General features: G+C 35.1%; 2 protein-coding genes across 6 annotated transcripts in view; one reads left to right on the top strand and one right to left on the bottom strand.

The window, feature by feature from the left end:
• LOC116843728 (glypican-6) overlaps nt 1-13,226 on the top strand; it is a 223,027-nt gene that overhangs the window by 155,841 nt on the left and 53,960 nt on the right. Inside the window, exon 1 of one of the 4 annotated variants that reach the window (XM_032814419.1) lies at nt 8,309-9,803. The exons of the other annotated variants lie outside the window; for them this stretch is intronic. Within the exon in view, the coding sequence (XP_032670310.1) occupies nt 9,770-9,803 (34 nt within the window). The 5' untranslated portion in view covers nt 8,309-9,769. Of the gene's footprint in view, nt 1-8,308; nt 9,804-13,226 lie in introns of those variants that run through there. 4 annotated transcript variants of the gene reach the window in all.
• Nucleotides 1,036-7,195, bottom strand: LOC116843729 (esterase E4-like). Of its 2 annotated transcripts, none has more exons than XM_032814422.1 (8): nt 6,678-7,195; nt 5,619-5,919; nt 5,273-5,458; nt 5,002-5,198; nt 4,104-4,383; nt 3,648-3,962; nt 3,366-3,513; nt 1,036-3,271 (listed from the first exon to the last, which is right to left on the bottom strand). In XM_032814422.1, exons 1-8 carry the CDS (start codon nt 6,843-6,845, stop codon nt 3,136-3,138), a joined length of 1,731 nt encoding a protein of 576 aa, XP_032670313.1. In that variant the 5' UTR covers nt 6,846-7,195; the 3' UTR covers nt 1,036-3,135. The 2 variants fall into 2 exon arrangements, with proteins under 2 accessions (XP_032670313.1, XP_032670314.1); XM_032814423.1 differs by having other exon boundaries at nt 1,067-3,271; nt 4,104-4,254; nt 6,678-7,189.

The following is a 13,226-nucleotide window of genomic DNA, read 5'->3' as shown; positions in this document are numbered from 1 at the left end:
TATTATTATAAATATTCTCTGTTACTCCTTTCCACTATCAACCCTTTATTTGGCAGACTCAAAAAAATTTAAAGAAAAAATTTTTATGTGTTTAAATAAAGTAAATAATATTTCTTGAATGCAGTTATATTATTTCTGAAGTATCACTTTGAAAATATATTTTCGTTTTTATTATCTATTCGAAACTATTATGACTCCGATAAATAGAACAGGTTAACCAAATGTTGCTGCGGAGCAAACAGTGTTAATAAACGCGTTCTATTGTTCTTGCATATAACTTATGAGAAAATGATGTTACTTGAGAACAACATTGCTTAATATAGAGTTAATGAAAATATTAAGTTATATATATTAGCTTATTTTTTATGAAAGTTGATGAAAGTTTACATCACTTTTTCTCGATGCATTTCGTGATGCATCTCTTGCATAAGAAAATGTATTTTCTGAGAATTACTAAAAGCAAGTTCTTCTATTGAATATGAGATGCGTTGCAAAGTTCATCCAGGTTAAATATTGGAATCTTTAATCATCTGACTATATACTTTGCACGCATGCGCAGTAAAACCTGACCTGCTTAACATTACTGCTCAAAACGGTTTTGCCAGGACAGCCCTCTGTCTCTCACACATACACTCTTATGTACACAATGATTCGTCCCAAGCTAGATTTAATAGATCAAATCCAAAACCTATTCTAATCTCTTATAACTAGAAGAATATTCACATAAAGATCACACAATGAGGGAAAATACTTAAGAAATAAAAAAATATTTTGTGAATACTAATAATATATTTACTTAAATCTAAATTCTTTTATTTAAGTAGAATGAAAAATTGCTTTCCAAGAGAAGCTAAGTTTAAGAAAATATACATTTTTTATTTGTGAAAAATATTTTATATTAGTATAAATAAATATATTATTAGTACCTACCAAATAAATATTTTTTTATTTCTTAAATATTTCTTCTCTCAGTATAGTAGTATATTATCAACGTGACGAAAATCATACACTTTTATAAAAAGAAGTAGAATTTACTTAAATCTCGTTTGCAAGTCTTTTTTGCGTTCTTTTTTTATTTAAAAGGTAAGGTTTAAGGGCATAAAAATACTTTACGCTATCGTAAAATCTTCGATTTTCATCGTCTCGACCTTGCGTAGATGAATGCCGAAAATCCTAAGCGGCGCAAGAGACAAATCCTTCGCCAAGTCTTCTCAGAACGTAACATTATATGTTACACGCGTGTTCGCTTCAAGGAGGACGCGCAGCGAATTTATGAACCGTGGAGGTAAAGGTCGAGTGTAAATCTCCGTCTTTTCATCGGAATACATAAATCGTTTAATGATGTAGTTGCAAAACCGCTTCACAACAAAGTTTCGCTACGACAATGGCGCGATGGCGTCGAACGTTTATCTGAATGTTGAATAACTAATGCTTTATTCAAATTAGATAGTCACGGTTAAGAAGCGCTGACGTTGCGCAGAAAATTTAGGGGCTTTTCTTCAGATCAAACGTCGACTCTTCCGATAGGTTCGTCCGTAAAAAGGCGGTTATGACGTTGACGTCGTCGGGAATCGCATTTTTCGTAAAAATAGCTCGCAAAATAGGCTTCCCCCTCCGCGAGACAGAGCTTTCGCGTCCGCAATGACACATGTAACGGTTCGCGCTTGTCGAACTGCCGGAATCGCATTCAGCAGATTAACCGGCCAAGTGACGCGTCATTTGCATAATACGACTCGTTGAGCAATTAAGTCGCACTCCGTCATTCGCGTCATGTACACTCGGGTTAATTCGCGCGTCAAGTGCAATTTCTTGCATCGCAACCAGCAACGAGTTCGCAAGATGTACATGCGATACACCGTCTGACACGTTCGCGTCGGCGCGTGAAGGCGTCAATGTTGACTTCTCGTCGTCATCTTGTTCTTGCGAGCGTGCAATTGCGCCAAATCTCGCGATGACGTGTCGCGCAAATTCGCGGCAGATAGTGGCAATGAAATTACGCGTTAGGAATCCAGAATTCTTCTAATAAATTTTGCGAATCACAAAAGAATGTCTTTATTAGAGGCCTTGTTATTACTTGAAATTCATCTCAAGTGAGACACTTGGATTTAAATTCAGGGTTGAATGAGAGTTTCTTTAGTTGAATCGTGATTATTGATATAAATGTTACATATGTTATAATTAACTAAAACTAAAAAAAACTTGGATCTAACTCTGAATAAAAATTTGAGTATCTCACATGAGTCAAGTTTCAGATAACATCTATTAATACGAGCTTTAGGTCTGCATTAAAGCTTAATCTACAATATGCTCTTTGCGTTCTGTTTTTTGTCTTCTGTCTTTTTCTGGCTTAAAGCTTAAGATTTAAGAAAGAGATTCAGAAAGAGATAAAGAGAAAGAAGCAGGAAGCAAAGAGTATATGGTAGATCAGGCTAATAGTCCTTGTTTGAAATTTGTCTCACGTGATATGCTCAGATCTGACTCTAAGGTTAAATATCAATTTTCCGTTGGAATCATATAACACATGCGGCATTTACGTGCGCAATTATATTTATAATCGCGACTCAGCTAAAAAATATCTAACTGTAAAGTCTGTGTTAATAGTTGTCATCTGAAACTTGTTTCCTGTGAGATATTTTGATGAGTTTGATGAGTTAAATTACTACTGATACGAATTCAGACTTGAATATTTTACGTGGGACTAGTTTCAAGTAACGACCATTAATGTGAGCCTTAGAGAGACACTCGTAATTGCAAGAATCGTGCGAAATTTCTTTAGCCTCGCGCTGGCGAAAGACGAAACGGACAAACAACGTTCGTGTTACCAATGCAAGTTACTTATATAGAAAAAGACGATACCACCATGTTTTATTGAAGTATCCGTATCAGTGTAGTAACATATATTATTATAATATATATTATATAACATATATTATTATAACATTAACATATATATATATATATATATATATATATATATATATATATCGCGTAAAGGAGTACAATCATTAAATATACAATCAAATATACATTAAGTTATAATCCATGTAAAAGTTTTGTCGTTCACTATTAAGACTTTTGTAACTTACGGAAATTTACAAATATTAATTTCATATCAACTTTTAATGGGGAGATCCTTTAATCATTCTTTAATAGAATTTTTGTTTGGTTAAACAACTTACTATGATTATCGCCGAAGCAAAAATAGTGTAGTCCATTTTTTTCTACTGGTACCCAATTAGTACATAAATTCTTGTATATGATATTAGGATGTCTGGAAATAAAATACCGTCGTTTTGTTTTGTTAGAAGAATCTGTTTATCAATTTTTTACAACGTCGTACATTTTTTTTAACAGTACACACTTACCCAAACTTTGCAAAGCCGCTCCACATAGACGTTATCATATTTATCATATTATGATCCCGCGAAAATATATTCGGCGGTGCGATATTATTATGAGTTTTGTAACGTGGTAAGTAAAACAAATATATCAATTCGTCCTCGTGAGAAACTCCTGAAATGCCGATTACATGAGAAACACATAGTAAGGTTAAGGAATATGAAAATAGAATCATGTGGCTCAGTTGGAAAACTAAGATCTCGACTCTAAAAATATTACGTTAGGGACATTACGAATTATACAATTACCTTCGAAATGCTGATTAGGGCGCGGAATTAATTTCGCCTCTGTACCATTGTACTCGAAGTAATAAAGATAAGTTTTCACATTTGTCTGTAACGATCGTAAATACGCAACACTTCTAATAGGAATACCATAATAAAGGTCACTCATGAAGCGTATAATTTGATTGAGATTACGTCTACTGAACTGCATACCCCTCATGTAGTACGTTTCAATTTGCTTTATTTTTACTGTTGCATCATCCGAGTCATTGTTCACAATATTTTCCATATAAAGCGGCAAATCTGCATACATTTCGTCCAAACTTTCCTGACTGAAATCTGTTAATATTATTTACGTGTTAATATTATTTTGTAAGCTGTCGGGATTCGAAACGATGCAAAGCCAAGCTGCGCCAAGTAATGTTAAATAATTTTGGTTACATAGAAATTCGGTAACTTGTAATCTTCGTTCTTTAATACCTGTGAGATATCCAAGATATTCATGAGATGTATGACCGAGCAATATCGGTATACGATTGTCAAACAAGTCTGTGACGCAAGTCGGAAGAAAAGAATTCCGTGACTTTTTATCGATTGTAGGCCCAAATATGATTTTCTTGATGTGTCTCTCCTGCAAGTTGCCTTTTTGTGCTTTATTATTCACAACATTTATTGCTTGAGATGCTTTAGGAAGAATGAACGGAGTGCACGTATTGAACGCAGCATTAAAATGACTCGACATACAGGGTGAGCCAAAAGTCTAGATACACCAAAATATGTCATAAACGATGCATTTTAGAAAAAAATGTTTCGGATAAGAGTTGTAAGACTTAAAAAGTCGCATTTAACGACAGTAGTTATTTGATCTAGAATGGCCATGGTCAGGACAAGGTCAACTTTGCTTTTTTAAATAGAAACATGTATTTTTTATTACAGCATTTTATTCAATGTAAAGAGACAAATAACTTTTGCTTGAAAAAATTTTTTATACGACTTCTATTTTCTAAGATATTTACATAAATATCTTAGAAAATAGAGGTTGTATAAAAAATTTATTAAAGCAAAAGTTGTTTGCTTTTTTACGTAGAATAAAATGCCGTAATAAAAAATATGTGTTTCTATTTAAAAAAGCAAAGTTGACCTTGTTCTGACCTTGGCGACGCCATCCTATGTCAAATAACTACTATCGTTGAATGCGTTTTTTTTTAAGCCTTACAACTTTTGTCTGAAACATTTTTTTCTAAAATGCAGCGTTTATGACATATTTGGGTGTATCCAGACTTTTGGCCTACCCTGTATATATATATATATATATATATATATATATATATATATATATATATATATATATATATATATATAAAAAAGAAAGACTTACTTTCTGAGTGACGACATTAAACTCCATTCGGACGAGTATCTCATAGGGACATTTACGAAGGAACTCCGCGATTTCTTTGGGATTCGTGGATTTGCAGCCAAGTAAGAGAGCGAGTTTAAAAGCTTCCGGTTGCTGCTTTCGTATCGCCCATGGGCAAAGAGCAACACCACTCTGAAGAATCGCCTTGTGAAAGAGATCTGAAAACGAAAATCGCGGCATCGATTAACATCGCGGTCACTTATGGGATCTTTTAGATTCGGTATTCTTGTACCTTTAGACAACGGCGATATCATTAGCAAGTGCGCCGATATCGCACCCGTGCCGCAGCCGAATACGGTGATGTTATCCGGATCCCCACCGAAGGATTTGATATTCTCTTTGATCCATTTTAACGCAGCAACCTGGTCCTTTAATCCTTGATTTCCGGTGGTCTCCTCGTCCTCAAGATTTAAAAAACCTTCAGAATTAAACGGTTTATTTGATTACACGCGAAACAACGCACGATTGTGACTCGAGCAATGTCCCGTTGAAAAATAATCTCTGTCGCGCATGTGTGACACTCACAGCGAACATGTTAACGTAAGACTCTAAGAAAAAAGATTTTTTGAGCATTTTACCGAGAACTCCAAGTCTATAGTTTATGGAAACCATAATAACGTCTTTGTTCATAAAGTAATCAGGCCGTGTATCCTCGATATTGCCGTTCCCACGAAGGAAAAATCCACCATGTATCCAAACCATAACTGATTTCTGCGCGCTGCTTTTATTCAAATCATACGGTACATAAACATTGAGATAAAGGCAATCCTCACTGCCTATCACAATTGTCTCTGAAAATTTCTCCAATTGTGCGCTCATGTTGTATCGCATGTTTTTAGCATATCGGACACCTGTCCAGCACGCGGGTGGCTCGGGATCCTGATTTAGGCAATAACGGAATATATTTATTTAACAGGAATTAATATTCCGCCAATTAGAGTCGCAAGGATAATAATAATTATTTCTTGCGGCAGGATAATAATAAAGAAGTAGCTTTATACACTGAGAAAACTACTTGAAAATTTGTTTATGGAATGGAAGTTTATTCCACAGAAATAAACGTTATTTCACGGAAATAAATTTTATGTCTCATAAATAAATCTTCATATACTTTTTTTCAGTATATATATTTAAATCAGACGTTATTACACATCATAATAAGTAAACTCTACACACAAGAAAATGTTACTGCGCTCAAGTAAATGTTACTTGTCAAGCTTGTAAATGTTACTTTTCAAGCATTTTTTGTAATATTATATATCTGCAAATCTATTAAAAGTTTGTTATAAGTATGAAATTTCTTCAAAATACATTCTTTATCCTAATATTTAGCATTTTAATCGAAAATATTAAATTAAAACAAAAATTCTACTTGATTATTGCATTTAGAATTGTACTTATTTTTTTCAATAACTTTTTTTTGACAACTTTTTTTCCGATAAAGTTTTATATAATATTCTTAGAGATTAAATTCTTCTCTTAAATATATGATAATATGAGCTATTTTAAAATTTGTGACGTGTGTATTCAAAGACTGTTGTCGAGAAAATCTTCTTTGTGATAACAATTACTTGCTGAGTAATCGTTTTTTAGCGGTAGAATGATATTTTTCTATGTGTACTTTGCATAAAAATTACCTTGAACCTTAATTTACCGATTGGTGGAGCCGCATAAGGTATACCTAGGTAAGCTTTATACACGCAACCGAAGGCATTGCCTTTAATCATTCCTGACAGTTTTCCTTGTTTCACATGCACGATTTCCGCATCCATGTTTGGATAAACGTATTCTGGAATTTTTTTCATGACTTCTATGACAAACTATCTTCTTCTTTTTTAGACATACGTTTTCTCTAAATTTTTACTATGAAACTTTAATATATATATATATTCGTCGATACATATATTCGTTATATATTTCACGATATGAGAAAGACTATCGACGAATGCGAGACATCACACGAAACTCTAGAAGACAAGCGTATAAGACACTTAACTCAAACACACAATAATAACATAGCTTGAACTATGCTGTGTGTGTTATGTTATGTAATATTCAAATTGACACGTGCTTGTCGACTGCTTTTTCTCTCTTTTAAACTTGCGGATTCCGCTCGAGGAAATTCGCGAGTGTTAAAGAGAATACACTGAGAAGAAAATACTTGCAAAATTTCCTTGTGGGATATAAAGTTTATTCATTACTTTAAACATAAACTTTATATTCCATAAATATAAAATTGGCAAATATTTCTTTTCGGTGTATTAAGATATTAATATTGTCTTTTTTTGCAAAAAACATGTTTTTCCTAAAAAATCTTAAAAAACGAAACTCTAAAATTGCATTTTCTGATAAATTAAGATTAAAAGAACAATCAACTGGTGAATCTACACCGAGCAAAAATATTTGAAACTTTATTTGTAGTATATAAAACTAAAATAAAGTTTATTTCTATGAAATAAACGTTACTTCTACGAGGATACGCTTTTATCCCACAAATGAAGTTTTAAATATTTTTCTCAGTGCAGGGTTTTTATAGAAAAATCGCTCGTAACTTTGTATTCATGTAAACTTCCCAATTTCCTTTTTTTATACTATTTGTTTTATATTTAGAAAAGCGCTTGTGCAGAGACAGATCAGCTGGCCACATCAATTACACGTAAAATTAATTGCCCGTCTCGCGTTATTAACCGTACACCCGTAGACGCGAAAGCGAAGGCTCACTGGCGAGTTCACAGACTATCTTTTTTATTTATCGGCCCGATCACCCCCTCGTTCGCCGTTTAATTGCACCATCGGAGCAGCAAATTGTCAGCGAGCTGTGGCACCGATTATCGTGAGCGACTCTCTAACGATCGTCCGTCATTTTTATTGGACACCCGGTGTTATTCCCAAGAAAACGATAGGGCTCAGTGGCTATTGCGAGTTATCGGTCGATTAATAATAACCTCGTCCCGGAGACGTTTGAACTTTCATTTAGACGTATCTAATCTCATTGTGCACCGCTTCCGCAGTTCATTCTCGCACCGTTTGAATAATCGATTATCGTCGCGAGTCGTGACCTCAACCTGACCATTCCTTCTTTCTCCTCTTCTCGGTACGCACTTATTCTAAAATAATAAAGCACGTGCTCGTGTTTGTACATGGAGAAAAAAATACTTGAAAATTTGTGTGAGACAAAAGTTTATTTCACAGAAATAAACTTTATCTTACAGAAATTAACTTTATTTCGCAGGAATAAACTTTATATCCCACAAATAAATTTTCAAGTACTTCTTTCTCAGTGTATAGCTGAAATTTATGTGAGATTACGATCGTGTGGTTTGATAACGTGAAAAATATCATACGTTTTCGCTCGATTGACAGTCAGTCGATCACGACAAGACGATCTCGCGCTTTTGCCCGAAACGAAATATTATTTCAGCATTCGTCCTACATATTCCGTCGAATTTGAGTAACCAATGAAAAATCTCGAAATATAACACAAATTGGAACTACCCAACCTTTCTCAGGTTATGCGAAGGATCAAGGGGATAAAATTAGGGAGAAGAAGTAAGGTGTTCAGGTTTTATGCTGAAAAAGAAATAATTAAAAATTTTTTGTGTGGGATATGAAGTTTATACACTGTAATAAATTTTATTTTGCAAGAGGAAATCTTATTTCGCAGAATTAAACTTTATATTCCACAAATTAATTTTCATATATTTCTTTCTTAGTGTATGTAACCTATATTTTTCACAAGGTTCTAAAGAATATGCAAAATTTTATCCAGATTGGTCGAAGAGTTTAGGAGTGTATAGGGAACATACAGATAAACATTCTATTTTATATGTATAGATTGTACAGGCTAAAGAAATAACGGGAAGGGATGATTTACTAAAAAGAGAATTCTTTGATATTTAACTATCTCAATATTCTACCTGCATTGGATTTTTATTCTTAATTTCTGCAAGATGTATATTATAACAATTATGTAGGTTAACTCTGTAGATGGAATATATGTGACCAAAAAATATATAATAATGTACTGAATATATAATAATATAATATATAATGTATATATAATAATATAATGTACTGAATATTAAGGCGGAGGTGAATAGATCAAGTTTTCTCTTTCGTTCTGCTGATTATTGTCTTTTATCGGTGTTAAAAGTGTTTTAATGGGATTTAGAGGTGCAAAAAAGACATAAGAAAGAAGCTGTTGCCGCTGCATCTTGCGTCCTATATTACGTCCTGGAGTCAATTCCAGATCGTCGTGGCCGAGCACTCAACCTACACAAGAAGTACAAATCGATCGATCCGGATAATCGCGCATTAAACGACGAAGATCGTTAAATGATAAAGCTTTCAAAACATTCTGATAGCTTCTAGAACCATCTAGAAGATAGAGGTATGTTTTGAAGTCGTTGACTGTTTACATCTTCCAGTCGCCAAATATACGTGTTGTTCATGGGCGGTTGTGGTGGGAGGAGGGATTATTTATATATTTGGAGACTCTCGCGTATTTGTCCGTACTTGTTCGTGAGTGTGTGTTGGCGTCGCGAACTACGTATATCGGCGAATTAATCGTTTCCGTTGGTTTCTGAAATATTTAATCGGCGTTAATTAACTCGAGTTTCGCGCTCTGATCGAGTCATGTCTACGCGAGTGTCAGTGTGCACCCGGAGTGTGTACCGTAACGGAAAGCAGTCAGGATGTTGGATCGAAAAGTCGGGATGGAGGACGCAGGATGCAGAGGCTTCGACAGGAATACACGTTTCCAGGTGCGTTGAATTATTTATTATACACGACGTTTCCGATCTTAACAAATGTTCCACGAAAATATCGAGAACATGGAGACATCCAAGTTGAAATTTAGGTCGGTATTCATAGTTCATCATTTAGCAAGCAATTATAACTTTGTGAATCTTCTATCTTTGTCAACTTTATTACGTTATTTAATATCAAAAGTATTGATTCGTATAATTCGAATAATTGAGTAACGGTTCATTGATGTACGAATTTGTCTTATAATCAATTATACTGTCAATTAAAGATTCTAATCTTAAGACTAATTCACATGCTATGAACACCGACCTCAGAATTTAATGCAAATCTCGTTAATGCTGATTTTTGTGTCTAACAATGCTCCTTGCGTCGCGAATACGTTTACATCCACCATAGCCTTCTTTTTGCTTCTGTTTAGCTTCGTTTAGCTTTGTACGAATTCCAAGTTTCAATTTCAATCGGTAAACAACATTATTGGACACAATCGTTACTTTTGTCTTTATAGCTCCTTCTTCACTAGCTCTTTTGAGAGCTCTTTAAAATGTCGAAGAAAAAGAGAGATTGAAATTGAAAAATATGTCGTTTCTCTTTTGCTGTCATCCACATTTGAACACTTAATAGATTATTTAATATTTGTTTATCTCTCTCTCATGCACTCCATCTGCAACTGAATTATATAATTAACATGTCGATTGAAATTAAGAACAAGGATTAAATGCAGGTTGAATATTGAGATGATCGAATATTAAATCATTCTGAAACGAGTAAGTAATTACTCATAATATTAAGGTAGAATAGCCTGAATATATCTTAAGTTTCTTCATTAGTCCTTCACATTCAACAGAATATGCAAGGTTTTAATTTAGAACGAAAATTTCATCTTGGATTCCCATATCCATTTGCGCGAAATAATTTTTACTCGTTATGCTAAAGAGCATCTTATCTTTTATCTGCATTCCTCGAACTGGCGATATATTTTCAAGAAGACGTGAATATTGTATTTGACACGGTTCATATATATTTGATGATTCCCGTTCTGAGAGATACAGTGAAAGTTACATTACAGTTAGAAATATATTATAGAATAGATAGTATATTATAGAATATTATAGAAATATATTATTATTATATCGACGAGTCATCGCTAAAACGGACGACTAACTCGAATTGCAACGGTATCATTAATTATGGATACATATTGGACTTGTAACTTATATATATTCGTAGCTCGAAATGTCCACCGCGTCTCTCGAAATGCGATTTTGCGTCGTTCTTGAGGATGACGATGACGACTTGAGGATTCACGCGATATTTGTCCCACATACCTTCAAACACTTTTCGGAAGTGCGCCGCGATAAGAAAATGCGAACAGCGCGAAATATGAAGAACGGGCATGGCCGTGGTGTATCGATGACCGGGTTTTCTGCCTTATCTGCTGAGTGCTATATGCATAACGCGGCTGCTATATGCGCTAAATGTCTTTCGGAAATTCGTATCTGCATATCCGTATCTTTATGTGCACATGTCGCCGAGGCGGTACGATCGAATAAAATAAATAGCGCACCATATGTGCACGCGTGTATTTATGTTCACCTACTCTCGAGCCGAGTCCGAGATAGGGGATGAAATATTAACACCCCGGGACCACCCTATTGCCCTCCCCTAGAACTCGTTCTCGAACTTTGCGCGCGGACACGCGCCCGTTAACGCGAAACGACTCTGATTTATGCGCCTTACCTAATAAATCACGAGTTCCTCGGATGAATAGAAACGGACGCGCGCGACAAGTATTGCCTCGCGGCCGTGTCGAAATGCCGATGTTCCGGAAGAGTTGATTGATTAAAAGAAGTTCATTTCGCCGGATATTAACTCGTAAATTTGCGCGACAAATGAATCGATTGATGGCGCGACTTCGCGCGCGCTTCCTGTATCACTTCGAATTTGACCGGCACGTCTGATATAATTTCTGTCAAATTAAATTCGCGGCGACGGATTAAAACGTAACCTCGACGAACGGTAAAGAGATTAAAGGAAAGCTCATTTCGCCGGATATTAACTCGTCAATTTGTGCGAAACTTCAGTAAATCGATTGATTGCACTGGGAAAAAAACTTGGTCTAATTAAAATTATAGTTTATTTTAGACTTCAAATCATATTTTTGGTAGCAAAATGGTAGTAACATGCACATAAGGTACATTATTATCACTAACGTCATAGCAGAATTTAATAAGAAAATAGTTTTCTCGGCCACAATTTATTATAGTAATTTCTTTGTGAGATTACAGTTACAAACAGTAAATTTTTTTTTCTCAGTGTGCGCGGTTCTTGAATCACTTTAAATCCGAAAACGACCGGCACATTTAAATAATTCTTGTCAAATTAAAATAAAGGTATCAATTCCCAGACACGTACCTAATCCTCTCTGAACATTCTTATTACTTTGGTCTTTAAATATTTAAACTTTCAACATACATATTCAATACTTGTACATATATTTTATGTTGAAAGTTTAAATATTTGCATCTAAAGAACAAGATAAAAAGAGAGAGAACAGAATAAAAAGAATGTCCAGGATTAGGTATATGTCCGGGCATCGGTATTTTTATTTTCCACTGGCAAAAAAATTGAACGAGCGCAATCTCGATGAACGGATGAAGAGTTTAAAATAAAGTTCATTTCGCCGGATATTAACTCGTAAATTTGCGCACAGTTAAATCGATCGATAGCGCGACTTCGCGCGGCTCTTTTACTATTTTGAATCCGAACGACCGGCTCATCCTGATAGAATTCTGATAAAATTTTTGTTCAACACTATTGACAGAAAAAAGGATAAGTTGAATGTAACTCCGACGAACGGTTGAGAGTGAAATTCGCGATTGAATTCAATAAACGATTCGAAGAAGTTCCTCGTGCAGACTCTCCTCAAGTGACCTTTCTCGTGGAGATAGAGGCAGAAAGAGAGCGGAGACAAGGTCCACTTTGGTCCGATTAGAAAATGACCGGCGTATTGCTTTCCGCTACATTTCCGCGCGGTGCGAACATTTTTATGTAATTAACCTCCGTCTTATCCGAGCACAATAATTAGTTCCCCCCGCGAGTTATTAACTTTTAATTAAACTCCGAGAGAACGCCATAGTAGGAAATTCTTTTTGCGAGAAGTTAAATATCGAAGAAAGAAAAGAACGGCGGCGGGGTGATGACGCGGGGTGAGGGAGGCAGGGGTCTAATTCAACGTGAAAGCTTTCTACCGTAAATATTTCACGATTTTCATCGGGACGGACTCCGTGTTCCGGTGAGTATTTCTTAACATCCACGGTTATTATTTCAGCGACTTTAGATTTCACTCATCTGCGTCTGCAATAATAATGACTAGCTGTGTCTTTACATACGTGAAAACGCCGGGATTACTGGGGGGGGGG

The sequence above is a fragment of the Odontomachus brunneus genome, unplaced genomic scaffold, assembly GCF_010583005.1.
Source record: "Odontomachus brunneus isolate Ranch 3 - 2012 unplaced genomic scaffold, Obru_v1 Obru_scaffold_035, whole genome shotgun sequence".
NCBI lineage: Eukaryota > Metazoa > Arthropoda > Insecta > Hymenoptera > Formicidae > Odontomachus > Odontomachus brunneus.
This window is presented reverse-complemented; position numbering and strand designations above follow the sequence as displayed.

Excerpts from the sequence above, each read along its gene's own strand:
- LOC116843729 (XM_032814422.1), bottom strand. The coding sequence starts at position 6,845 with ATGAAAAAAATTCCAGAATACGTTTATCCAAACATGGATGCGGAAATC. Across the intron at positions 4,384-5,001 it reads TTAATGTCGTCACTCAGAAA|ACTTTTGGCTCACCCTGTAT; the intron begins GTAAGTCTTTCT and ends TGGTGTATCTAG. Across the intron at positions 3,963-4,103 it reads ATATCTTGGATATCTCACAG|ATTTCAGTCAGGAAAGTTTG; the intron begins GTATTAAAGAAC and ends TAATATTAACAG.